This window comes from Acipenser ruthenus, chromosome 8 (genome assembly GCF_902713425.1).
Source record: "Acipenser ruthenus chromosome 8, fAciRut3.2 maternal haplotype, whole genome shotgun sequence".
NCBI lineage: Eukaryota > Metazoa > Chordata > Actinopteri > Acipenseriformes > Acipenseridae > Acipenser > Acipenser ruthenus.
The window spans coordinates 132,057-159,050 of NC_081196.1; the positions used below are offsets into that span (position 1 = coordinate 132,057).

The 26,994-nt window shown below is 43.6% G+C and overlaps 1 protein-coding gene across 4 annotated transcripts; it reads left to right on the plus strand.

Moving 5' to 3' along the window:
* On the plus strand, nt 1-26,939 carry LOC117405455 (retinal guanylyl cyclase 2). 4 transcript variants are annotated; one of them, XM_059027907.1, is made up of 21 exons: nt 247-551; nt 1,740-1,966; nt 3,047-3,924; nt 8,304-8,605; nt 9,207-9,561; nt 9,972-10,056; nt 10,553-10,649; nt 11,485-11,619; nt 12,294-12,374; nt 13,458-13,634; nt 14,005-14,161; nt 14,885-15,034; nt 15,485-15,633; nt 16,666-16,829; nt 18,403-18,595; nt 19,377-19,551; nt 20,006-20,104; nt 21,518-21,612; nt 22,012-22,097; nt 23,396-23,486; nt 25,107-26,939. In XM_059027907.1, exons 3-20 carry the CDS (start codon nt 3,114-3,116, stop codon nt 23,466-23,468), a joined length of 3,384 nt encoding a protein of 1,127 aa, XP_058883890.1. In that variant the 5' UTR covers nt 247-551; nt 1,740-1,966; nt 3,047-3,113; the 3' UTR covers nt 23,469-23,486; nt 25,107-26,939. The 4 variants fall into 4 exon arrangements, with proteins under 4 accessions (XP_058883891.1, XP_058883889.1, XP_058883890.1 ...); XM_059027906.1 differs by lacking the exons at nt 247-551; nt 23,396-23,486 and adding an exon at nt 137-234; XM_034922526.2 differs by lacking the exon at nt 23,396-23,486 and having other exon boundaries at nt 249-551.
* The last annotated feature ends 55 nt before the right edge of the window (nt 26,940-26,994 follow it).

The window sequence follows — 26,994 nt, forward strand, 5'->3', positions numbered from 1 at the left end:
GAGAAACAAGTTCCACAACTCACTTCCAATTAAAAAAAAACATATTATTTGTACAAATACAATTAACACGACTCCTTCAAGCACGATTTGCTGGCTCGGATTAATTAGCAATACAGTCAAGAAAACGAATGGCGCAGCTTAGAATAAAGATCTTAAGGCTGGGTCTTAAACTGACTGAACACAAGCAAAGCAGGGATCTACAGACACATGTTAAATCAATACAGAAACGAGTAGGTGGGTAAAAGAGAGCAGTCAGTGATTGTTTTTTTTTCAAGCAGGTTTCTGGTCTAGGTCACGTTTTCCAAGTCGGGTCCCCGGTTGACTCTCGATAGTAATTTGTTTTTCCAGTCTCAAGGCAGAGCTCCAATCCTCTTACAATGTACCTGATCAGAAATGGATTACATCTTCATCTAACTCCTATGGTTACACTGCCGGTGACTTACAAGGGCGTACTGGGGAAAAAAATACATATACAACTGACCCGTTTCTAATAACCGAACGCGTGAAATCTAATGATCTGCTACGCAAATGAGGATACCTTGACTTCAGAAGTTTGTATTAATGTATTTATTTCAGATTGGCTGGATGTTGTTTTTTTAAATGATGTAAATTTTGCAGTCATGTATCAGATGTGCCTACAGGTATTGGTGCTGCGCTTGTGTAAATGGTGAGTTTGGGTAAGGCGGCTCTCTCTCCAGGGTGCTGCGCTTGTGTAAATGGCGAGTTTGGGTAAGGCGGCTCTCTCTCTCCAGGGTGCTGCGCTTGTGTAAATGGTGAGTTTGGGTAAGGCGGCTCTCTCTCCAGGGTGCTGCGCTTGTGTAAATGGTGAGTTTGTGTAAGGCGGCTCTCTCTCTCCAGGGTGCTGCGCTTGTGTAAATGGTGAGTTTGGGTAAGGCGGCGCTCTCTCTCCAGGGTGCTGCGCTTGTGTAAATGGTGAGTTTGGGTAAGGCGGCTCTCTCTCCAGGGTGCTGCGCTTGTGTAAATGGCGAGTTTGGGTAAGGCGGCTCTCTCTCTCCAGGGTGCTGCGCTTGTGTAAATGGTGAGTTTGGGTAAGGCGGCTCTCTCTCCAGGGTGCTGCGCTTGTGTAAATGGTGAGTTTGTGTAAGGCGGCTCTCTCTCTCCAGGGTGCTGCGCTTGTGTAAATGGTGAGTTTGGGTAAGGCGGCGCTCTCTCTCCAGGCTGCTGCGCTTGTGTAAATGGTGAGTTTGGGTAAGGTGACTCTCTCTCTCCAGGGTACTGCGCTTGTGTAAATGGTGAGTTGGGGTAAGGTGCTCTCTCTCCAGGGTGCCGCGCTTGTGTAAATGGTGAGTTTGGGTAAGGTGCTCTCTCTCCAGGGTGCTGCGCTTGTGTAAATGGTGAGTTTGGGTAAGGCGACTCTCTCTCTCCAGGGTACTGCGCTTGTGTAAATGGTGAGTTGGGGTAAGGTGCTCTCTCTCCAGGGTGCCGCGCTTGTGTAAATGGTGAGTTGGGGTAAGGTGCTCTCTCTCCAGGGTGCCGCGCTTGTGTAAATGGTGAGTTTGGGTAAGGCGGCTCTCTCTCTCCAGGGTGCTGCGCTTGTTCTCTTCTTGCGTACTGGAGGTTTTTTTTATAACGCCTGCTGAGAGAACCAGAAAGGGGTTGTGAAATAATGAGCTGGTGTCCCATGACAATAAAACACTACGCTTCAATCAGACTTTGGATGCAAGTTTACAATCTTTCTTTTCTTCGTTTTTTCTTTTCTTTTTTTGTTTATGCTGCAGACCGCGATGTTATTATATGGTCTGCACTGGTGAGATTAATGCATTCCCATTGAGTTGCGCGTGGAAGCAGAGTCCCGTACCTGGGATTTACAAAAAGCGAACGAAAAGAAGAGAAACACCCCGGAGAATTACGACTCTAGAAGCCGAGGAGACGCATCATGAAGAAGGAATGACCTCCGTTTTAACACTTTTACATTTTAAAGCGGCGTGTTTCTAACCCCGAAATGGTGAGTGTTGTTGTTGTTGGTGTGTGTGTGTGTGTGTGTCTGTGTGTGTCTATATATATATATATATATATATATATATATATATATATATATATATATATATATATATATACACACAGTATATATAATGTACAGTTCTTTGTTCATTTAGCCTTTTTCAGGTAAAACGTCAATGTTATTTTAATTTCCAAAATCATAATTTATCTCGTCAGTCCCCGAATTTGTTCGGAGACAATTATATTGTAACATTGATTGCATCAAACAAATATGTAATATTCGTACATAGTCTAAACATGTCCAAATAGAAAACCACACTCTAACAGCGGTCAATACTAAAAGAGGCTGAATGTATTGCAATACTTTCTTATATTCAACACAATAACACGATGTGGCTTGTTGTTGTTTATTCTTGTAGGCTGTAAAAAGTACTGTAATGATATAATACTATATTAAACTGCCATTAACACATTGCCTAACTAATATTAAATCATAGCTTTCAATGTATGATGCACGTGTTTCTTACTGTATATTTAAGATCAGGTCAATCATAGCTTTCAATGTATGATGCACGTGTTTCTTACTGTATATTTAAGATCAGGTCAATCATAGGTTTCAATGTATGATACACATGTTTCTTGCTGTATATTTACAATAAGGTTGACACTAACAAGGGGTCACTTTGCTGGCCTTGCATATCTGTGAAGTAACACAAGGATTAGTTCAGTTTAGCCAGACATCCACTGAGGATTACACAAGAATATCCATACCTGCCTCTCAGCCATTACACAATATCAGCTATTATACCCAATGCGCCCTAAATTACAAAACTAGAGACTGTTCAAAACCAGGCCCCGCAATAAAGTACTGAGAGTGTTTTCGCCTGTGGTATTTAATGAAACAAACGTAGAATGAAACAAATATGTAAATATATTAAATACGCAAAGCTAATTACTCAAACAAACCTCACATATTTTCATATTATTTTACAAAAACCTGAATTCTGAAGTTGCATGGCTAAATAATATATTGCTATTCTAGAAAGAGCTACTTTATTTCACTATGTATTTCTGTTGTCCATAGAGATGTGTGAAGTTGCTCCTGAAGGATTGATATCATTTACAGCCTAGCTCTGGACACCTATAGGAGGATGGGTAATATTCCAAAACACACCTACAGGACGATGGGTAATATTCCAAAACACACCTACAGGACGATGGGTAATATTCCAAAACCCTTCAGAGCCTTCCTGTTGGAGTTATCTAACCATCCACGGTGGCGCCACCCACAGTTAAAAGGCTTGTATAGAAAGCTGCCCTTGTATACGTCAATACTGTGGTTCCTGTTGGGGGTGTTGACCTTCCCCTGCAATGTCCAGTGTTTAATCTTTAAAGTAGGGGTCCTGGGACCCTGGGACTGTGACCCATTATTTTCCAAAGCCCTTCCCAACATTGCAGCTCAACTAGCAGTGGACCGGGCCAACAACGACGTGTCACTGGATTTAGGCTACAAGTTAGACTTCGTGGTGCTCCGAGAAGACTGCGAAACATCCACCGCACTGTCTGGATTTGTGGGCTATGAACACTCCGCCTCTGCTATCCTCGGCCCTCTGAACCCAGGCTACTGTGATGCCGCTACACTTCTGAGCAAGAACTGGGACAAGGCCATTTTCTCTTGGGCTTGTATCAACTACGAACTGGATACAGTGAAGAGCTTCCCTACCTTCTCTAGGACTTTGCCCTCGCCTACACGCGTGCTGTTCAGCCTCATGAAGCACTTCAGCTTGGCGAACGTGGGCATCGTTTCTTCCAGTGAGGATGTGTGGGTGGACACCGCTAGCAGGGTGGCCGATTCCCTCAGGAACATGGGTCTGCCTGTTGGCATCGTCATTTCCTTGGGTTATGGACCCGCAGGGATAGAGCAGACTCTTCAACAAATTAAAAGCGCGGGTCAGCTGAAGAGTGAGTATGGCTCTTTAGGTTTTATAAATATAATAACACAACACAGCACAAAGGAGTGGCAACCAAAAGCTTTAACATGCGTTTTCTTACCTCTTATTAGCATTAGAACCAGACTAGTAAGTTCCATTTTTCCCATTTGAAGGGCTTTGTTTTTAGTTAAATACACACAGCTCCAGATTAAACATTGCTGCTGCTTGCTAGTACCTAATCACTTCAAGTTAGTGGTCTCGAGGCAATCAGATACAACACAGGCCTGCAAGCAAGAGGGAAGCCAGTAAGATGAAGAACTCCACGTGTAATGGTTTATATTCAAATGTATGCACTCCTACAAAGATCAACCAAATGACTTGAAATGCAAAGTGAAGGATCCCATTGTGTTTCCATGGGATCTAGTATTAGTGAAGGATCCCATTGTGTTTCCATGGGATCTGGTATTAGTGAAGGATTCCATTGTGTTTCCTCTGATGGCACCCCGTTTAAACCATGGGATCTGGTATTAGTGAAGGATCCCATTGTGTTTCCATGGGGTCTGGTATTAGTGAAGGATCCCATTGTGTTTCCATGGGATCTGGTATTAGTGAAGGATCCCATTGTGTTTCCATGGGGTCTGGTATTAGTGAAGGATCCCATTGTGTTTCCATGGGATTTGGTATTACTCCAGGTAAAATAAATCTTTGTGTGCAAGTCTTGCTTTCAGGTAGTCTTGCACTTCCTTGGTCATTTCACAATGTATATATTTTGCTGAGGAGAGATTATTGTTTATTGATCCCAAGTTCAATAGGATCATTGTCTTGCAAGGGATGTATAACTTCAAAGTGTTTCATGTTCTGAATCTTCCTTTTAAGGCTTATTTATAATAATAATGTGTTTTTAATATTAACAGAGAGTGTGTTGAAATGACTCTCAGTTTGTCATTTTTAAAAAAAAAATTCTCCTGCAGTGCTTATTGTTGCTTTCCAACTTCATATGTTATAAAATACACCTTTAATAACAAAGCACTGCCGAATGGCTTGTGCTCTTTGGAATTGTTAATCACAGATTGAAAAGGTCTGGAATCTTCTGAAACACGGCATGCGTCAGGTTTTCTTTCCAAGTGTCATTTTTACATCCATAAGCATATTAAATGAAGTAGAGTTGATAGAATGATGTATCTTTTTAAAATTGAGTACTATGAAGTTGGAGAAAGGTGCCGAGGTGTGATGTTTCTTTTTATAGCCGTTCATAATAATGTACTTCCTTTAATTCAGGGAGGTTACATTTCCAGACATCTTGTTTATTTTAAATGGAGCTTCCCATTACAAAAGCATACAGAGGACTTTAGAACTACATTTTTATCTTCTTCTATGTGTACAGCTTACTCGTGTTGATCTTCTTTGTGTACAGCTTACTCGTGTTGATCTTCTATGTGTACAGCTTACTTGTGTTGATCTTCTATGTGTACAGCTTACTCGTGTTGATCTTCTATGTGTACAGCTTACTCGTGTTGATCTTCTATGTGTACAGTTTACTCATTTTGTTTGCTTTTAACTTTATGCTTTCCTGCTATACTCTTTTAAAATATAATACAGATGCATTCTTTTGCCTCTTGTCGGTGAGTCTGCTTCGTTACTTTACCTCTGCCAGAAGAGCTAGTCTCCTGCTCTACCGGCTGGCCTGGAAGAGCAGGAGAGAAGGTGGCTTCAATTCAGTGAAGGAATGCACCTTACTATAGAATACACCCTCTATAGTATAGAGCAGAATGCTGCCCATTGCATCAGAACTATTTGTTCATCTGTGTCCCTTATTGCAAAGTTCTAATTCCTTTCAATATGTAATCTACACTATTCCTTATCAATATGTAATCTACACTATTCCTTATCAATATGTAATCTACACTATTCCTTATCAATATGTAATCTACACTATTCCTTATCAATATGTAATCTACACTATTCCTTATCAATATGTAATCTACACTATTCCTTATCAATATGGAATCATCAACACTATTTCTTTTTAAACCCCACCCCCTGTTATTTATGTGGCCCTGAAAGTATATTTTCATCTTCTGTGTCGGTTTAACGAAAGGCATGAATCTGAAGATTGTTCTAGAAGTGTATGTGTTGTGTGCACGGTGTCTCATTCTGTATGGTTCCCTGGATAATTGTTCTAGAAGTGTATGTGTTGTGTGCACGGTGTCTTATACTGTATGGTTCCCTGGATAATTGTTCTAGAAGTGTATGTGTCATGTGCACGGTGTCTCATTCTGTATGGTTCCCTGGATAATTGTTCTAGAAGCATATGTGTCGTGTGCATGGTGTCTCATTCTGTATGGTTCCCTGGATAATTGTTCTAGAAGTGTATGTGTTGTGTGCACAGTGTCTTATACTGTATGGTTCCCTGGATAATTGTTCTAGAAGTGTATGTGTCATGTGCACGGTGTCTCATTCTGTATGGTTCCCTGGATAATTGTTCTAGAAGTGTGTGTGTCGTGTGCATGGTGTCTCATTCTGTATGGTTCCCTGGATAATTGTTCTAGAAGTGTGTGTGTCGTGTGCACAGTGTCTCATTCTGTATGGTTCCCTGGATAATTGTTCTAGAAGTGTATGTGTCATGTGCACGGTGTCTCATTCTGTATGGTTCCCTGGATAATTGTTCTAGAAGCATATGTGTCATGTGCATGGTGTCTCATTCTGTATGGTTCCCTGGATAATTGTTCTAGAAGTGTGTGTGTCGTGTGCACAGTGTCTCATTCTGTATGGTTCCCTGGATAATTGTTCTAGAAGTGTGTGTGTCGTGTGCACAGTGTCTCATTCTGTATGGTTCCCTGGATAATTGTTCTAGAAGTGTGTGTGTCGTGTGCACAGTGTTTCATTCTGTATGGTTCCCTGGATAATTGTTCCAGAAGTGTGTGTGTTGTGTGGACGGTGTCTCATACTGTATGGTTCCCTGGATAATTGTTCTAGAAGCGTATGTGTCGTGTGCACGGTGTCGCATTCTGTATGGTTCCCTGGATAATTGTTCTAGAAGCGTATGTGTCATGTGCACGGTGTCTCATACTGTATGGTTCCCTGGATAATTGTTCTAGAAGTGTATGTGTCGTGTGCACGGTGTCTCATACTGTATGGTTCCCTGGATTCTTCTTCAGGAGCGGCTATGGTAGCTGTATCTGAAATCCATGACCGATGATAATAGATACGAGGCAGCACTCCTGAAACAATAAGAGGGAGCCCTGAAACACCTGCCACTGACGGAGCCCAATGGTTCTGTACACAACATCCACACACCCTGCTTTGTTTGATGGTTTTCATTGATCGAATGCTTTTCAGACCTTATCCCCAGACTCTGCTCCTGCAAGCACGTGTTTTTTGTTGGTTATAACAGCTGCTGGCAAACTGCCTAACAACAAAAAGCTGTAAAAAGCACACTTGTCAGCTGTTTTGTAGAAGTGCCAGAAGTCCTAATTAAGGACATACTTGTTGGAAGCTGTACACCATTTATATGAGAGCAGGAGCGGTGCGGTTCTTGTGTAGCTGGTGTTTAGTTGCGTAATGTTAACTGTCAAACAGAAAGGTAATGAATGCATTGCACACTGCAATGAATGAAGCTATCAATCAATTAAAATGGCCACAGTGGCAGTATCAGGCTTGGTTGCAGTGTGTGTTTATGTTATTATTCACATGTGTTCAGTTCTATGCCCTGTAGAAGCTCCGAGGTCGTGCCCAGGGCCCTGCTTGGTTGCAACGTGTGTTTATGTTATTATTCACATGTGTTCAGTTCTATGCCCTGTAGAAGCTCCGAGATCGTGCCCAGGGCCCTGCTTGGTTGCAATGTGTGTTTATGTCATTATTCACATGTGTTCAGTTCTATGCCCTGTAGAAGCTCCGAGGTCGTGCCCAGGGCCCTGCTTGGTTGCAGTGTGTGTTTATGTCATTATTCACATGTGTTCAGTTCTATGCCCTGTAGAAGCTCTGAGGTCGTGCCCAGGGCCCTGCTTGGTTGCAGTGTGTGTTTATGTCATTATTCACATGTGTTCAGTTCTATGCCCTGTAGAAGCTCCGAGGTCGTGCCCAGGGCCCTGCTTGGTTGCAGTGTGTGTTTATGTCATTATTCACATGTGTTCAGTTCTATGCCCTGTAGAAGCTCCGAGGTCGTGCCCAGGGCCCTGCTTGGTTGCAGTGTGTGTTTATGTCATTATTCACATGTGTTCAGTTCTATGCCCTGTAGAAGCTCCGAGGTCGTGCCCAGGGCCCTGCTTGGTTGCAGTGTGTGTTTATGTCATTATTCACATGTGTTCAGTTCTATGCCCTGTAGAAGCTCCGAGGTCGTGCCCAGGGCCCTGCTTGGTTGCAGTGTGTGTTTATGTCACTATTCACTGTGGTTTGTTTTGTGTGTTTCAGTCATTATCATGTGCATGCACTCTGTACTGATTGGAGGTGAGGAGCAGGCTGCCTTCCTGGTGAAAGCCAGTGAAATGGGGTTGACAGACGGGAGATACATCTTTCTACCGTATGACACTTTGCTCTACAGTCTCCCATACAAAAGCAACTCCTTCTTCATGTTGGGCAACAACAGCCAGCTCCGAGAAGCGTACGACTCGGTATTGACAATCACAGTGGAGTCCGGGGAGAGCTCATTTTACGAAGCCTTCGACAAGGCGAAACAGCAGGGGGAGATAAAGACACTGCTGCAACCGGAACAGGTAGCGTGGCTTTTTCTTAACCCTTTATCTTGTGTCTCTGTGTGACAAGAACCATGTACACGACTTGGACAAATTGGCCCATTTCATGTGTGTGGCCATATTAGCATAAACTCCCGGGGTATATAATGTTTTTATCTTTCACACTTCAAACACATGCTCCAGCAACTTCCACACTTCCAGAATCATCTACACACAATGCACTTCATCCCAAACCTTTAATACCTACCTTCATTTCACTATCAGATTGCAAATGCATTGCTCTTCATTACCACACTGAGATGATTGAAACACACATTCTGTATACAGCAGATCCACTGAGATGATTGAAACGCACATTCTCTATACAGCAGATCCACTGAGATGATTGAAATACACATTCTCTATACAGCAGATCCACTGAGATGATTGAAACGCACATTCTCTATACAGCACACACATTCGTAAATTAACCATACTGTTTATAAATTAACCATACTGTTTATAAATTAACCATACTGTTTGTAAATTAACCATACTGTTTGTAAATTAACCATACTGTTTGTAAGTTAACCATGCCGGTGTTAAGGGCTCACAGTGAACATGTGGATTTCCATTTCTTCAGGTCTCACCCCTGTTTGGCACAATCTACAATGGCATTTATCTCATGGCCAAAGCCATGGACAACGCCAGGAAGTTTGGTGTCTGGGTCACCGGAACTTCCTTGCCCAAATACATCAGGAATGTGACATTTAACGGGTTCAACCAGAGGATTGGGACCAACGTCAAGGGGGACGGCGTTACCAACTACGTCATCCTGGACTCAAACGGGCAAAGCAGCCAGCTATACAGCACCTACGTGATAGACATGTCCTCGGAACTGCTGGGCTTCATGGGCAGATCCATTCACTTCCCTGGGGGGGCCCCGCCCCCCGCTGATTCCACTTGCTGGTTTGATCCATATTCCATCTGCAACGGAGGTAACATGTCTCTTGTATCTGTATTTATTTCTGCATTTTCCTTCACTCTTTGGTTCCCAAATTATGAACAATCTTAGATAGAATCATTTAAAAATGATTGCTCAGGAATCAAAGGGTTAATAAGGGGAAGTACAGGACCCCCTTGTAAATGATATGCAAAGCTCAAGGGTTCTACCCTGATTACCCCTTCCTCTCCACTTCATCATCACCCTTCATCACAGATTCACTAGAATAATGTAATATGAAATATATACATACTGTATCACACAACCGTGACCCCGCCCCCGATCCTGACCCCGCCCCTGACCCGGACCCCGCCCCCGCCCCACCTCTGACACCGCCCCTGATCCTGCACATGCACTGCAGCAGATATAAAGCCTCTCTTTAAACTGTTGCTTTTTATCTTCCAGGTGTGGAGCTGACCTTTGTGATTCTGGTGTTTGCCCTCATCTTCACTTTGTGTCTGGGAGGTGTGGGGTTACATCTTCTCATAAGGTCAATATCACTTTTAATACTGATGTCTTCCTAATCAGAGGAAGAATGGAACTGGGTTTGTAGAAATGGCATAAGCATGCTTTTAATATTTTAAATCCCAACACACAGGTTCAATTTACAGGTGTTTCTGCACCGGCAGCTATTCCAGTAGCAGACTTTCTGAATGGCTGCACACATACCTTTTAATTCTGTGTGTACACCCACTGCCACAGTGGCAGCCCTGATACGCTGGGTAACTGCACCCCACACACCCCCTAACCCACCCAATATGAATCTCACCACGAATGCCCTGGGTATTCAAACCCTCTCTTCATTGAAATGGTTCAGTTCTGTGTGGCTCCTCCTTGCTGTTTTGCAGACCCTCTCTTCATTGAAATGGCTCAGTTCTGTGTGGCTCCTCCTTGCTGTTTTGCAGACCCTCTCTTCATTGAAATGGCTCAGTTCTGTGTGGCTCTTCCTTGCTATTTTGTGTAACATGTAACCTGTCCTCTTACAGGCGACACCTCCAGCAGAACCAGCTTGTGAAAGGACCCAATAAAATGGTGCTGTGCCTGGAGGATCTGACCTTCATCAGCCCTCAAATGAGCAAAAGAGTACGTCTGCAGCAACAGGGTTTTAAGCATTCCGCAGGCTTCTTCCAGCTCCATAACTGCAATCAAATAAACCCCCTCCTTATTCGTTGCATTGAGGCACTGCGGAATGTGCATTTCAGACATGCTCGAAGCATCATGAGAGCTGAACCCACCGGAGAGGCTGTGGATGGGATCAGCAAGGGCAGCGGATCTGCTTTAAATCACAACGCATCATTCTGGTGACTCTGTATATAATTTTCAGGCTGAACCGTTTGTCACCCTGCAGATTAACAAAACTATTTAAAGACAGTCTTAAAGATTTTATTCATAAAAAAACCCACAATTTAATGCTTTGTGAATACGGCTCATCGGGCTGCACAAAGCAGCACTCTAGATATTAATGCTTTGTGAATACGGCTCATCGGGCTGCACAAAGCAGCACTCTAGATATTAATGCTTTGTGAATACGGCTCATCGGGCTGCACAAAGCAGCACTCTAGATATTAATGCTTTGTGAATACGGCTCATCGGGCTGCACAAAGCAGCACTCTAGATATTAATGCTTTGTGAATACGGCTCATCGGGCTGCACAAAGCAGCACTCTAGATATCAATGCTTGTGAATACGGCTCATCGGGCTGCACAAAGCAGCACTCTAGATATCAATGCTTTGTGAATACGGCTCATCGGGCTGCACAAAGCAGCACTCTAGATATCAATGCTTTGTGAATACGGCTCATCGGGCTGCACAAAGCAGCACTCTAGATATTAATGCTTTGTGAATACGGCTCATCGGGCTGCACAAAGCAGCACTCTAGATAGCATCAAGTCTGTAACCTTTTCATTTCTCTTTTTAGAAGCTGACACTCAATGGAGTGAGCGAATCAAAAAGCACCAATGAAGGGAGGAGTGTGAAATCCACAGCGCAATCTCAATCGATGAAGAGCATCATCGACGCAACACAAGACACGTCCAATATAGCGGTTTATGAGGTACATAGACACAGCCTCAGAGCCTGATGCTGGTGCATTACACACTGCCTGGATCTTTACACACAGCCTGGTGCTTAAAGTAATCCTTCAGTAAAGAAATGTGGCACCCATGAAATGTTTCAGTGGACCAGCTATTCTGGAGTGTATATGTGCACATTTTGATTATAATTACGGTGTATTTACATAGTAGTTACTTTGTAAATACAGTTGTACTTACGCATCATTACAATGTTATTATGCATAGTTACAATGCACATAATGTGTAAATCTTTTTGCATGACATATGCAAGTACACAATTGTGTCAGAAAAGGGTTAGGCGTTAGGAGGGTTAGAGTTAGGAGTAGGTTTAGAGTTAGCTTAGGGTAAGGTTAGGTTAGGGTTAGGGTTATATCATGCAATAAGTGTAATATATATATATATATATATATATATATATATATATATATATATATATATATATATATATATATATATAAATAAATTAGGATTTTAACAGAAGTGATACTGTTTTTGTAATAGACATTTCTTGGATAAGCAGATTAACTATCTTGCTCTATATATGCTTATATATTAATGCTCTAGTTGAAACTATATGCTGGGGTATTGGGATCACTGGCTGCAATCACCACACGGCTGCTTCACTGCAATAACTGTGCTGTTCCTGTAACGACAGGGGGACTGGGTTTGGCTGAAGAAGTTTGAAGACGGAGCTTTCAGAGAAATCAGAGCGAGCACGACCAGCATTCTCAGAAAAGTATGTGCATTGCATAGGGGTGGTTTGAAGCAATGGGGCTTTGTTTTGAAGCAAACTGCAAAGACAAAGGCACATTCTCAGAGAGGAATACAAGTATTGTATGTGTAAAAAAAAAAAAAAGTGCGTATGTAGGAACGGTTCTTTTATTGCCCTGAATAGATTTTTACCCGGAAATGAATACTGTTTTAAAATGGAGAACATTGCCTCTTAGGAAATGTATTTTTCTTCTTCTTGGTTTACAGATTGACACGCACATGCACACGCACACACACACTGACACACACACGCACACGCGCACGCGCACACACGCACACACGCACACGCACACACACGCACACACACACACAGACACGCATGTGCACATGCACACACACACACACACACACACACACACACCACACATACACACACACACACACTGACACACACACACGCACATGCACGCACACGCACACACACACACCCATGCATGCACATGCACACACACGCACACGCACATGCACACGCACACACACACACACACACTGACACACACACATACACACACACACACATACACACACACACACATACACACACACACACACACACATACACATACACATACACACACACACACACATACACACACTGACACACACACACATACACACACACTGACACACACACACACACACAGGCTCACACAGGCACACACACACAGGCTCACACACACACACACACAGGCACACACACGCACACAGACGCACACACACGCACACACAGAGGCTCACAAAGGCACACCCACTCAAGAGCAACTATAATCAGCAACTTAAACATGATTTATTTGTATTTATGTATTTGTGTTTTCAGCTTGCTCCTGTGTTACTGTGTTTATAACTGTGTGTTCATTCATGCTTGTTGTTCAGCTTGCTCCTGTATTACTGTGTTTATAACTGTGTGTTCATTCATGCTTGTTGTTCAGCTTGCCCCTGTATTGCTGTGTTTATAGCTGTGTGTTCATTCATGCTTGCTTCTTCACACCGAGGTTTCCCCTCACAGTCTCTTGCTTGTGTTTTCTCCTCCTCCTCCTGCCCTGGCTAGATGAAGGATTTGCGCAATGAGAATGTGAACCCGTTCCTGGGGTTCTTCTCAGACAGCGGTGTGAATGCTGTTGTGACAGAGCATTGCTCTCGGGGAAGCCTGCAGGATCTGCTCAGAAACGACGATGTGAAACTCGACTGGATGTTCAAGTCCTCTCTGCTGCTGGATCTTATCAAGGTAAAGGCTGCTGTTACAGTAATAATAATAATTTCATAAAGCCTACCTGCTGTGTAGGTCTCACCTGTGCAGTTTGGGAAGACGTATTGCACTGGGTTAAACACATCTCTCAGTTTGCATGCATTGCTTTCAGAGTGTATGTTACACTTGCACTTCCTAATTCAGTACTGCAGACTGAGAGCTTTCTTTAGCCAGGTGTGGCCCCGAGTATAATAAAAAACAGTTTTCTGTAACATGTTCTTCTTTCCTAGCGACCTTCCCAGTGAATGCAAGTGCATCGGAGGTAACATTGTCTAGAATGAAACCTCACCCCCTGACATTGCAGCACAGGCTTGAACAGACGCATTACATTCCAGTCCTGTCTCTCCAGGGCATGAAGTATCTGCACCACAGAGACTTCCCTCACGGCCGCCTCAAGTCTCGGAACTGTGTGGTGGACGGGCGCTTCGTGCTGAAAATCACTGACTACGGGTTCAATGAGCTGCTTGAGGCTCAGAAAGCTCCGTACGAACCAGGCCCACCGGAAGGTAGCTATGAAGAGACACAGAGGATCATGTACATTATTTAAGCACAATTTGGTAACACTTTACATTGTGTCTCTAATTACTGAGTGCTTACATAGTAGTTACTTAGTAAATACATGTGTACTTACGCACAATTACAGTGTTATTATGCATAGTTACAATGTACCTAACCCTAACCCTTTTCTTATAGAACTGTGTAATTACATAAATCGTGTAAAAAGATTCCCACATTAAGTGCATTGTAACTGTGTGTAATAACATTGTAAGTGTGTGCAAGTACACATGCATTTACTATGGAACTGCTGTGTGAATACGCAGTAATAAGAGCCTGATAAATCAGGGCACATCGTAAAGGGTTTTTTGTATGTGTCTATGTGGCCCCCTGAAAGCAGGCATTGACTCCCCAGCGGCTCGTCTGGTGAAAGCTCCCCCTCATGGAGTGCAGGGTGAGGCATGCTGCACGGAGCTGGCAGCATGCACTCCTGTTGGTTAGGGAGGAACTTTGGCTGCAGATACTTTGTCTGATACAGCACCCCCTACTGGTCAGGATGGTAGCACGACAGCTTGGTGGTTTTTAAACTTCGTCACATTTTGTTTGTTTGCTTGTTTTTTGTTCATATTGTTAAATGTATCCCCTGATTCAGTCTTTGGATAGCATGTCTAGTTTTCTATATGAATGTCACATGACTGCACTCGGAATAAACGCCCCCTCCTGATTGCTTCCAGAGCTCTTTTGGACAGCCCCAGAGTTCCTCAGAGACGTGGAGATCTCCCGGAAGGGGACCTACAAGGGAGATGTTTACAGTTTTGCTATTATACTACAGGAAGTTGTCGTCCGCGGGTCACCCTACTGCATGCTGGGACTCAGCCCTGAAGGTAGTTGATCCTGCTGACGTTAGAGACACCGATTCAGATGCAGACACTGATTCGGTGCAGATAACTCTTGTCCTGTGTAATCAGGAAATGCTGATCCCCACCCCCTCTGCTCCCAGAGCTGCTGTATTTGTCCCAGATATGTGTAAGAAGATTAGTTATAGGCATCTGCTGAAAGATAAGTCACAGGTTTGGTTTTGTTCAGAGAATGGGGATTAAGATTAGGTTTCATTTGCACACATGACATTATTCAGGTACTGATTACTGGTACTTTTTTATTATTGTATTTATTAAAGTTACTGCACTATCCTCTTCTTCTTCATGTTATTATTATGTGTGGCTCAGAGGACTAGCGGTTCCCCAACTGAAAACTCACACGCATGAATATGGACCTGCTGCTGTAGGCTGATGAAAACAAATGATTGAAATGATCAGTAATTCTTTCTGTTACAGAGATCATAAGAAAGGTAAAGAAGCCTCCCCCAATGTGCAGGCCAACTGTGGCCCCGGACCAGGCCCCTCTGGAGTGCATTCAGATGATGAAACAGTGTTGGAGTGAGCAGCCAGACAGGAGGCCTGCTTTCGATGACATTTTTGACCAAGTGAGAACTTTGAGAGCATTATTCTCAAATCTCCTTCTCCTTCTCTTTCTTCTCCTTCCTCTCCTTCTTCTTCTCCTTCTCTTTCTTCTCCTTCTCCCTCTCCTTCTTCACCCTCTTCTTCTCATTCTCCTTCTCTTCTCCTTCTTTTCCTTCTCCCTCTCCTTCTTTACCCTCTTCTTCTCATTCTCCTTCTCTTCTCCTTCTTTTCCTTCTCCCTCTCCTTCTTTACCCTCTTCTTCTCATTCTTCTCTTCTCCTTCTTTTCCTTCTCCCTCTCCTTCTTCACCCTCTTCTTCTCAGTCTCCTTCTCTTCTCCTTCTTTTCCTTCTCCCTCTCCTTCTTTACCCTCTTCTTCTCAGTCTCCTTCTCTTCTCCTTCTTTTCCTTCTCCCTCTCCTTCTTTACCCTCTTCTTCTCATTCTCCTTCTCTTCTCCTTCTTTTCCTTCTCCCTCTCCTTCTTCACCCTCTTCTTCTCATTCTCCTTCTCTTCTCCTTCTTTTCCTTCTCCCTCTCCTTCTTCACCCTCTTCTTCTCATTCTCCTTCTTCTTCTCCCTCTTCCCCTTCTTCTCTTTCTCTTTCTTCTCCTTCTCTTCTCCTTCTTCTTCTCCCTCTTCTCCTTCTTCTCCTCTCTTCTCCTTCTCCCTCTCCTTCTTCACCCTTTTCTTCTCAGTCGCCTTCTCTTCTCCTTCTTCTCCCTCTTCCCCTTCTTCTCTTCCTCTTTCTTCTCCTTCTCTTCTCCTTCTTCTCCTCTTTCTCTTTCTTCTCCTTTTCCCTCTCCTTCTTCACCCTCTTCTTCACCTCATTCTCCTCTTCTTCTTCTTCTTCTTCTTCTTCTTCTTCTTCTTCTTCTTCTTTTAATGTGGAAGAACTGAAAGTGTGATTGCCAAAGAAGCAAGTACTTGAAAAGCCCCACTTTTTGAAACTGAGACCATCGTGTTTGCTCTGACTAATGAGTGTAATTGGATGCTTATAAATGTTAATTATAATGTGCATAATAACACAAGAAGTTGCCTTTTTTCTTTCCCTCTCTAGTTTAAAACTATTAACAAAGGCAAAAAGACCAATATCATCGACTCAATGCTCAGGATGCTTGAGCAATACTCCAGTAATCTGGAGGATTTAATCAGAGAGAGGACAGAGGAGCTGGAGGTGGAGAAACAGAGGACAGAAAAGCTGCTGGCAGAGATGCTGCCTCCGTAAGTATCACACAGTGTTACAGCGGGACCATACTGAACACACAGCACCCAATCACACAGTGATACAGCGGGACCATACTGAACACACAGCACCCAATCATACAGTGATACAGTGGGACCATACTGAACACACAGCACCCAATCACACAGTGATGTAGTGGGACCATACTGAACACACAGCACCCAATCACACAGTGATGCAGTGGGACCATACTGAACACACAGCACCCAATCACACAGTGATGCAGTGGGACCATACTGAACACACAGCACCCAATCACACAGTGATGTAGTGGGACCATACTGAACACACAGCACCCAATCATACAGTGATGCAGTGGGACCATACTGAACACACAGCACCCAATCACACAGTGATGCAGTGGGACCATACTGAACACACAGCACCCAATCACACAGTGATGCAGTGGGACCATACTGAACACACAGCACCCAATCGTATAGTGATACAGTGGGACCATACTGAACACACAGCACCCAATCACACAGTGATGCAGTGGGGGCATGACCATACTGAACACACAGCACCCAATCACACAGTGATACAGTGGGACCATACTGAACACACAGCACCCAATCACACAGTGATGTAGTGGGACCATACTGAACACACAGCACCCAATCACACAGTGATGCAGTGGGACCATACTGAACACACAGCACCCAATCACACAGTGATGCAGTGGGACCATACTGAACACACAGCACCCAATCACACAGTGATGTAGTGGGACCATACTGAACACACAGCACCCAATCATACAGTGATGCAGTGGGACCATACTGAACACACAGCACCCAATCACACAGTGATGCAGTGGGACCATACTGAACACACAGCACCCAATCACACAGTGATGCAGTGGGACCATACTGAACACACAGCACCCAATCGTATAGTGATACAGTGGGACCATACTGAACACACAGCACCCAATCACACAGTGATGCAGTGGGGGCATGACCATACTGAACACACAGCACCCAATCACACAGTGATACAGTGGGACCATACTGAACACACAGCACCCAATCACACAGTGATGCAGTGGGACCATACTGAACACACAGCACCCAATCACACAGTGATGCAGTGGGACCATACTGAACACACAGCACCCAATCACACAGTGATGCAGTGGGACCATACTGAACACACAGCACCCAATCACACAGTGATGTAGTGGGACCATACTGAACACACAGCACCCAATCACACAGTGATGTAGTGGGACCATACTGAACACACAGCACCCAATCACACAGTGATGTAGTGGGACCATACTGAACACACAGCACCCAATCATACAGTGATGCAGTGGGACCATACTGAACACACAGCACCCAATCATACAGTGATGTAGTGGGACCATACTGAACACACAGCACCCAATCATACAGTGATGCAGTGGGACCATACTGAACACACAGCACCCAATCATACAGTGATTCATTTTAAGCAACGCCGTTCAAACTTTATGGTTTTCCTGAATAAATCAATAAAACCCGAAGACTGATACACGTTTCCGTTGTGTGCTGTGTCTCGTTGCAGCTCTGTGGCGGAGGCTCTTAAAACTGGCGGGACAGTGGAGCCCGAGTACTTTGATGAGGTCACCATCTATTTCAGTGACATCGTCGGATTCACCACCATCTCAGCCCTAAGCGAGCCAATCGAGGTGGTCAACCTCTTGAATGACCTCTACACACTCTTTGATGCTGTTTTAGCCAACCATGATGTTTACAAGGTGAGAGAAAGGAGGTGAAAAGAGATGCACATTTCCAACAGCGAGCAGCCACGCCAGCATTGAAGCTCATGGCTTGGAAACACTGGCCCAGTATACAACGCTTTCATTTTCCAGGGTAAAGTGAACACAAATTATGTTGTTCTGGGACCCCAGTGGCTCCCCTAGTAAAAAGAGGGCCGTGCGGAGTGCAGTTTGAATTCCAAAAGATCCATCTGGCTACGAGCCCGCAGGGAGTGTTGCATTGGCATTTGCGCTCCTGCAGCGTTAAGCCAAGAGGAACACAAAGCCACTTTGTGGCTTGGCTTGGAACTTGGTTTCAGGAGACTAGGTTTCAGGCCACAGCATGGCACACCAGGGGAGACTTGGGGTTTCAAGCCCCTGTTCTTGAAAAAGTGGCTTTGTGTTCCCTCAGTTTTAGGGATCAAAGTTAGCTGGTGATAGATCACCCCATTGCTCACTCAGATACAGCCATTCCTGAAGGCTTTGATGTGTATAAACTCCTACCAGCAACATCAGCACATTGCAGTTAATAAAAAAGCCTTCAGAAAGGTTAATTCCAGCCCCCTCTGCCATTGAAATGCAGGGCTGATTCTGAAACAGCAAACATCTTTCCAAATGAGGCTGATTCTGAAACAGCAAACATCTTTCCAAATGAGGCTGATTCTGAAACAGCAAACGTCTTTAGAAATGAGACCTCATTGGAGCCGTGCTTTCAGAGATATTGTGGTATTCATGAAGTGCCAGAGGCTCGGGCCGCTCTTTCTTGACTTGCCTTCACCAGGTAGAAACGATTGGCGATGCCTACATGGTGGCTTCGGGACTCCCGAAAAGGAACGGGAACAAGCATGCTGCAGAGGTAGCCAACATGTCTCTGGATATCCTGAGCTCTGTGGGAACCTTTAAAATAAGACATATGCCTGACGTCCCCATGAGGATACGAATAGGATTACATTCAGGTGAGGAAACACCGGCCGACAGTCATTCCTGAGAAAACAACACAATCCAAGAGCTGTTTTCATATGGTTGTATTGTCCAATCTACAATGCAAGGGAGTAAGAAAAAAACATTGAGTTATTCATTAGGGTTAGAGTTAGGGTTAGGGTTAGGGTATGAGATAGGGTTAGGGTTAGGGTTATAAATATATACCAGTAATATCAAGAATCATTAGAAGAATTCAAATCTGAAGAAATCTGCAGCAGTAGCACAAACTAGTTTGTGATGTGTCATGTTATGCAATCCATTATTTTTATATGCCTCTGAACAGCCAGCTAGTGAGTGGATGAATACTATAATTGCACTGCTATATTTAAAGATACGGTTTTCAAACAAAGGGAGAGTGCTTTTCTAATGTTCTCCTCGCTTAGATAACCCTATTTGTTGTTCTCTTCCCTCCCTTGACATCTGCACCAGGCTCCTGTGTAGCGGGAGTGGTCGGCCTCACAATGCCTCGGTACTGTCTGTTTGGAGACACGATCAACACAGCATCCCGCATGGAGTCCACCAGCCTGCGTATGTAATCTCCTCCTCCACCCCTCCTCCAAGCCTGCGTATGTAATCCCCTCCTCCACCCTGAATCCTGAATCCCGCTGCAGCAGCAATAGGGATTAGGTGTTCATTTTGTTAACAATAATGCTGTTTTAACTATTTGTGTGTTTGCTTTCAATACAAAAACTAATTAATTAATTTTTTTTTTTTTAACAATTTATATGTAATTGCATGTGGTTGCTAAAAGCTTACAAAAATAATATTTAAAGAATTACGTGTAGCAATCAAAGCAAAATCTCACAGGATTCTTGTTACTTTTCCTGCACATTGTCAATAGCTAAAATTTACTAATTTATTAATGAAATGACCTGTTTGTTGCTCGTTCTGAAATGACGTGTTTGTTGCTCGTTCTGAAATGACGTGTTTGTTGCTCGTTCTGAAATGACCTGTTTGTTGCTCGTTCTGAAATGACGTGTTTGTTGCTCGTTCTGAAATGACGTGTTTGTTGCTCGTTCTGAAATTACGTGTTTGTTGCTCGTTCTGAAATGACGTGTTTGTTGCTCGTTCTGAAATGACGTGTTTGTTGCTCGTTCTGAAATGACGTGTTTGTTGCTCGTTCTGAAATGACGTGTTTGTTGCTCGTTCTGAAATGACCTGTTTGTTGCTCGTTCTGAAATGAAGTGTTTGTTGCTCGTTCTGAATTGACGTGTTTGTTGCTCGTTCTGAAATGACGTGTTTGTTGCTCGTTCTGAAATGAAGTGTTTGTTGCTCGTTCTGAAATGACGTGTTTGTTGCTCGTTCTGAAATGACCTGTTTGTTGCTCGTTCTGAAATGACCTGTTTGTTGCTCGTTCTGAAATGACGTGTTTGTTGCTCGTTCTGAAATGACGTGTTTGTTGCACGTTCTGAAATGACGTGTTTGTTGCTCGTTCTGAAATGACGTGTTTGTTGCTCGTTCTGAAATGACGTGTTTGTTGCTCGTTCTGAAATGACGTGTTTGTTGCTCGTTCTGAAATGACGTGTTTGTTGCTCGTTCTGAAATGACGTGTTTGTTGCTCGTTCTGAAATGACGTGTTTGTTGCTCGTTCTGAAATGACGTGTTTGTTGCTCGTTCTGAAATGACGTGTTTGTTGCTCGTTCTGAAATGACGTGTTTGTTGCTCGTTCTGAAATGACGTGTTTGTTGCTCGTTCTGAAATGACGTGTTTGTTGCTCGTTCTGAAATGACGTGTTTGTTGCTCGTTCTGAAATGACGTGTTTGTTGCTCGTTCTGAAATGACGTGTTCGTTGCTCGTTCTGAAATGACGTGTTTGTTGCTCGTTCTGAAATGACCTGTTTGTTGCTCATTCTGAAATGACGTGTTTGTTGCTCGTTCTGAAATGACGTGTTTGTTGCTCATTCTGAAATGTTTTTTTTCATTATTATTATTTTATTTCCAGCTTATAGAATCCATGTCAATCAAAGCACTGTGAAAATCCTCCGTTCACTCAATGAAGGCTACCTGATAGACGTCAGGGGGAAAACAGAATTAAAGGTACGGTACGCAAAATCATTTTCCACACTGTATGTACTGTCTGCCTTGCCACTTTATTTGGACCTGTCTCCCCGCTGGATCAAGGTTCACTGTGGCATGACGTGGCGTGGCGTGGTGTGGAGTGGCATGGTGTGGAGTGGCAAGGCTGTAGTTTACTCCATGTACCCTGATGGCAATGGCTGCTTTCAAGCTGATAATGCAATCCTCCAACGGGAGTGGATTGAGGAGCAAGACATCCACCAGGAGTGGACTGGAGCTCCCAATACAGATCAAATCAGCAGGCAGACAGTGAGAGTCTCTTCCACCAGGAGTGGACTGGAGCTCCCAATACAGATCAAATCAGCAGGCAGACAGTGAGAGTCTCTTCCTGACAATGTGTTTTTCTTTCTGTTATTTTAGGGAAAGGGCATTGAAGAAACATACTGGCTTGTGGGTAAAAAAGACTTTCAGAAACCTTTACCGAGCCCCCCAGATATCAAGCCAGGGTAAGGATGATGGGTTCTGTTATGTATTCAGTATGTGTGATTCAGATATCAAGCCAGGGTAAGGATGATGGGTTCTGTTATGTATTCAGTCTGTGTGATTCAGATATCAAGCCAGGGTAAGGGTGATGGGTTCTGTTATGTATTCAGTCTGTGTGATTCAGATATCAAGCCAGGGTAAGGATGATGGGTTCTGTTATGTATTCAGTCTGTGTGATTCAGATATCAAGCCAGGGTAAGGATGATGGGTTCTGTTATGTATTCAGTCTGTGTGATTCAGATATCAAGCCAGGGTAAGGATGATGGGTTCTGTTATGTATTCAGTCTGTGTGATTCAGATATCAAGCCAGGGTAAGGATGATGGGTTCTGTTATGTATTCAGTCTGTGTGATTCAGATATCAAGCCAGGGTAAGGATGATGGGTTCTGTTATGTTTTCAGTCTGTGTGATTCAGATATCAAGCCAGGGTAAGGATGATGGGTTCTGTTATGTATTCAGTCTGTGTGATTCAGATATCAAGCCAGGGTAAGGATGATGGGTTCTGTTATGTATTCAGTCTGTGTGATTCGGATCATTAGCAGTTCTACACTGTTTTAATGTTCAGCATCCCAGTAATGATCCCAGTTTATCTTTAAATACACATGTGGTAACGTGCAGGTCACATTATTAATACAGCGCTCCCTCATTATTTCATGATTGGATAATCCACTCGTTCCATGAAGTCATGTGTACAGTGCACTGCCCTTCACTGTACTGTATCAGGGCTCTTCACTAATGCACTCTTTTGTGTATTTTGTGCTTGTTTGATGTGTAGTCAGACACAGAAATCTAGCTGGAGCACTGCATCAGATTACAGTGACACACATGTATAATTTTCTTTCACAAGTTTCAGAATCTCAGAATTATCTTACTTGCTGTTTTCATTTTATGTTGGTTCTGTTCATTTGGGTAAAGAACAAACAAAACCCACAGGACAGTACAGTAAGCATTGCATTATTATTTCTTGATATGGGTTTGGTTTTGGCATGCCAGCAGTGTACAGTAAGCATTGCATTATTATTATTTCTTGATATGGGTTTGGTTTTGGCATGCCAGCAGTGTACAGTAAGCATTGCATTATTATTTCTTGATATGGGTTTGGTTTTGGCATGCCAGCAGTAACAATTTGATGGACCTCAGGAACATTTCTTGTAGTTACAAACCAATGGGACGAAGCTTGCTGCATTGTGGCACCTGGTCTTTGGCTTGGCACTCTTTTAATATATTGTCTTGGGGGATGTATCATTTGTAATACACTACAGGGACAATAACCATGGCCTGCAACCCGAAGAAATTGAGGCGTTCAGAAGAATGAAAACTGAGAAAACTCCTTGATTAAACTGAGCAGAGGAGGTAGCCCTGTGCATGGTCTCGTTGTGCCAGTTGATGTGGTCATGTCTTGTGCACGTTGGTTGATGTGGTCATGTCTGGTGTGCATGTTGGTTGATGTGGTCATGTCTGGTGTGCATGTTGGTTGATGTGGTCATGTCTGGTGTGCACGTTGGTTGATGTGGTCATATCTTGTGCACGTTGGTTGATGTGGCCATGTCTGGTGTGCATGTTGGTTGATGTGGCCATGTCTGGTGTGCATGTTGGTTGATGTGGTCATGTCTGGTGTGCATGTTGGTTGATGTGGTCATGTCTTGTGCACGTTGGTTGATGTGGTCATGTCTGGTGTGCACGTTGGTTGATGTGGTCATGTCTGGTGTGCATGTTGGTTGATGTGGTCATGTCTTGTGCATGTTGGTTGATGTGGTCATGTCTGGTGTGCATGTTGGTTGATGTGGTCATGTCTTGTGCATGTTGGTTGATGTGGTCATGTCTGGTGTGCACGTTGGTTGATGTGGTCATGTCTGGTGTGCACGTTGGTTGATGTGGTCATGTCTGGTGTGCACGTTGGTTGATGTGGTCATGTCTGGTGTGCACGTTGGTTGATGTGGTCATGTCTGGTGTGCACGTTGGTTGATGTGGTCATGTCTGGTGTGCATGTTGGTTGATGTGGTCATGTCTTGTGCACGTTGGTTGATGTGGTCATGTCTGGTGTGCACGTTGGTTGATGTGGTCATGTTTGGTGTGCATGTTGGTTGATGTGGTCATGTCTTGTGCATGTTGGTTGATGTGGTCATGTCTGGTGTGCACGTTGGTTGATGTGGTCATGTCTGGTGTGCACGTTGGTTGATGTGGTCATGTCTGGTGTGCACGTTGGTTGATGTGGTCATGTCTGGTGTGCACGTTGGTTGATGTGGTCATGTCTGGTGTGCACGTTGGTTGATGTGGTCATGTCTGGTGTGCACGTTGGTTGATGTGGTCATGTCTGGTGTGCACGTTGGTTGATGTGGTCATGTCTGGTGTGCACGTTGGTTGATGTGGTCATATCTTGTGCACGTTGGTTGATGTGGTCATATCTTGTGCACGTTGGTTGATGTGGTCATGTCTTGTGCACGTTGGTTGATGTGGTCATGTCTTGTGCACGTTGGTTCATGTGGTCATGTATGGTGTGCATGTTGGTTGATGTTGGTGTTGAAGAAGAGATTGAGAGGGTCAAACCTTCCATTCAGGGCCATGTGAATAAGAAGGAGAGATTGAGAGGGTCAAACCTTCCATTCAGGGCCATGTGAATAAGAAGAGATTGAGAGGGTCAAACCTTCCATTCAGGGCCATGTGATAAGAAGGAGAGATTGAGAGGGTCAAACCTTCCATTCAGGGCCATGTGAATAAGAAGGAGAGATTGAGAGGGTCAAATGCAGCAAAGGAGTTTTGCCAAATGAAAATGAAACACTGGACCTGGTCTGTCAGTCATTCTTTATCTGCATGAAGGCTTTTGGTGTTGAACATATTACTATACAACAAAACATATTGGAGAATGTTCCCCGCTCCCCGCCTCCTGTCCTCTGTCCCCCGCCTCCTGTCCCCCGACCCCTGTCCCCTGTCCCAGATTGGCTGATCTGATTCACGTTTGTCTGTTTGTTTCAGGGATAACTGGCAGGACATGATAACTGAAGAAATCAAATCCCTGTTCAGAAAGGCCAACAGGAAAGTGGATAAAGCTAAAATCTGAGGGGAGGATCCATGGTGTAGCAATGTGTGACAGGAGGGCGAGCGTGTGCGGAACAGCTGCCCTCACAGACAGTATTCTTACAGAGAGGCCTCTTTATTCTTTAATAGGATTGCCCGGATCCTGTTTAATCCAGTCCTTCCCAGCACAGCAAAATCGAGGCTGGTAATGAAAGTAAAGGGTATTTGTAGGGAAGGGAGTTCCGGACGCTCTTCAAATTTCAAAAGGAATTGAAATTCTCCACCACGATTACGCAATAATGCAACTTCATTATCTGGCCACCAAGTGGCGCTACGTGAAAATGCTTTCTAGAGTCAAATGCAGTTTACGTTATTGTGTGTTTGGGTTGTTTTTTCCATTCGTTTGCATAGGTTTGCTGCACATGGCTGACAGGAGCTTTTCTATGTCATGGTGCTGTGCTGACCTGCCACTAAAACCTGCAGCTGTGCATTTTGAAGCATTTAAAGGGGAAGTCTGTGTTTGCACTTGTAAGCGGTTCATGCTCTTTATTTCAATGAAAGCAGGTGAGCTGCCATAGCCCTTTTAAACAATTCGATATTTCAAATATTCAATACAAAAACTCTGCTGACAGCAGCCAGACTTAACCCTTTCTTATTTTTTTCACCAAATCAATCTTTTTTTTAAAAAAAATCATGATATTTTTGCTACGGTTCGATAAATAGATAAACCAGGCTGAAGTTAAAGGGTATCAAGCTAACAGATCTCATAGGATGCTATTGTATTCATATCAAGCTAACAGATCTCATAGGATGCTATTGTATTCATATCAAGCTAACAGATCTCATAGGATGCTATTGTATTCATATCTCTAGATTAAGTATATCAAGCTAATAGATCTCATAGGGTGCTATTGTATGAGTATGTATATCTCCTGTATATATTGTTTGCTTGTGTTTCTCCAGGGCACCTTCAGAAAGAAGATGCCATTTCTCAGGGTGAATTTTCCACACGAGTGTATTTATAATTGAGCAATGCTATCTTTTGCTTGTTAATATATCTTAACCCTATTTATGAATGCTGGAGTGTCTGTCTCCAGGAAGACACTTCAATGATACGTCGCATCTCTGGGGTCCACTTCAGTTCACTTCATTTCATTGATCATACAATTGTTAAATTGCAATAATGTGTACCGGTAACAATGAAGAAGGTAGACAGGTAGAAGGCAGCTGAATGCATTGGAATGTGAGTTATAAAACCCGAACTGGCCCTGCTGTTCCAGTGGAGCTGGAGCTACTGTACATGGTCCTCCCTGTCTGCACAGCACTCATAAAACACCAAAAGAAATATTACAACATAACTTATTAAACAGCTACATGTGCAACCACTGCATTCATAACTAGCTTAAGTATGGTCTTCCTAGCCTGGTATACAAAACCAGCAGGATAGAGCATTTGTTCAGGACGATTGGAGGAACAATAGATAGATTAGTCGGGAGCCTCCTTCTGGTTAAGGGCCGCCTGTCTGCCTCGCTGACACTTGCCTGTACAGAATATAGAGAAACGTGAAAGTCGCTGCAACGCTATGAGAAGTTCTACAGTAGCTGCTGTCCTGTATATTGCACAGAATGTATTTATGTAGTGAAATAGGGGAAGTAGTGACCGATTTTTAGGGTTATTATATTTTAGAGCATACAGAATATTTTTACATGTAACATTTATATGGTGTATTTTCCTAGATATTTATGTATAATTAACTTTAAATGTAAATAAACAACCTTTGATCCTTTTCAAGACTTGCATTTCTTTGTCTTTCTCATTGCTGTATGCGGTGGTGCTGTGCAAGTGT

Excerpts from the sequence above, each read along its gene's own strand:
- LOC117405455 (XM_059027906.1), top strand. The coding sequence starts at position 3,114 with ATGGGTAATATTCCAAAACACACCTACAGGACGATGGGTAATATTCCA. Across the intron at positions 3,925-8,303 it reads AAGCGCGGGTCAGCTGAAGA|TCATTATCATGTGCATGCAC; the intron begins GTGAGTATGGCT and ends TGTGTGTTTCAG. Across the intron at positions 10,057-10,552 it reads GGGTTACATCTTCTCATAAG|GCGACACCTCCAGCAGAACC; the intron begins GTCAATATCACT and ends GTCCTCTTACAG.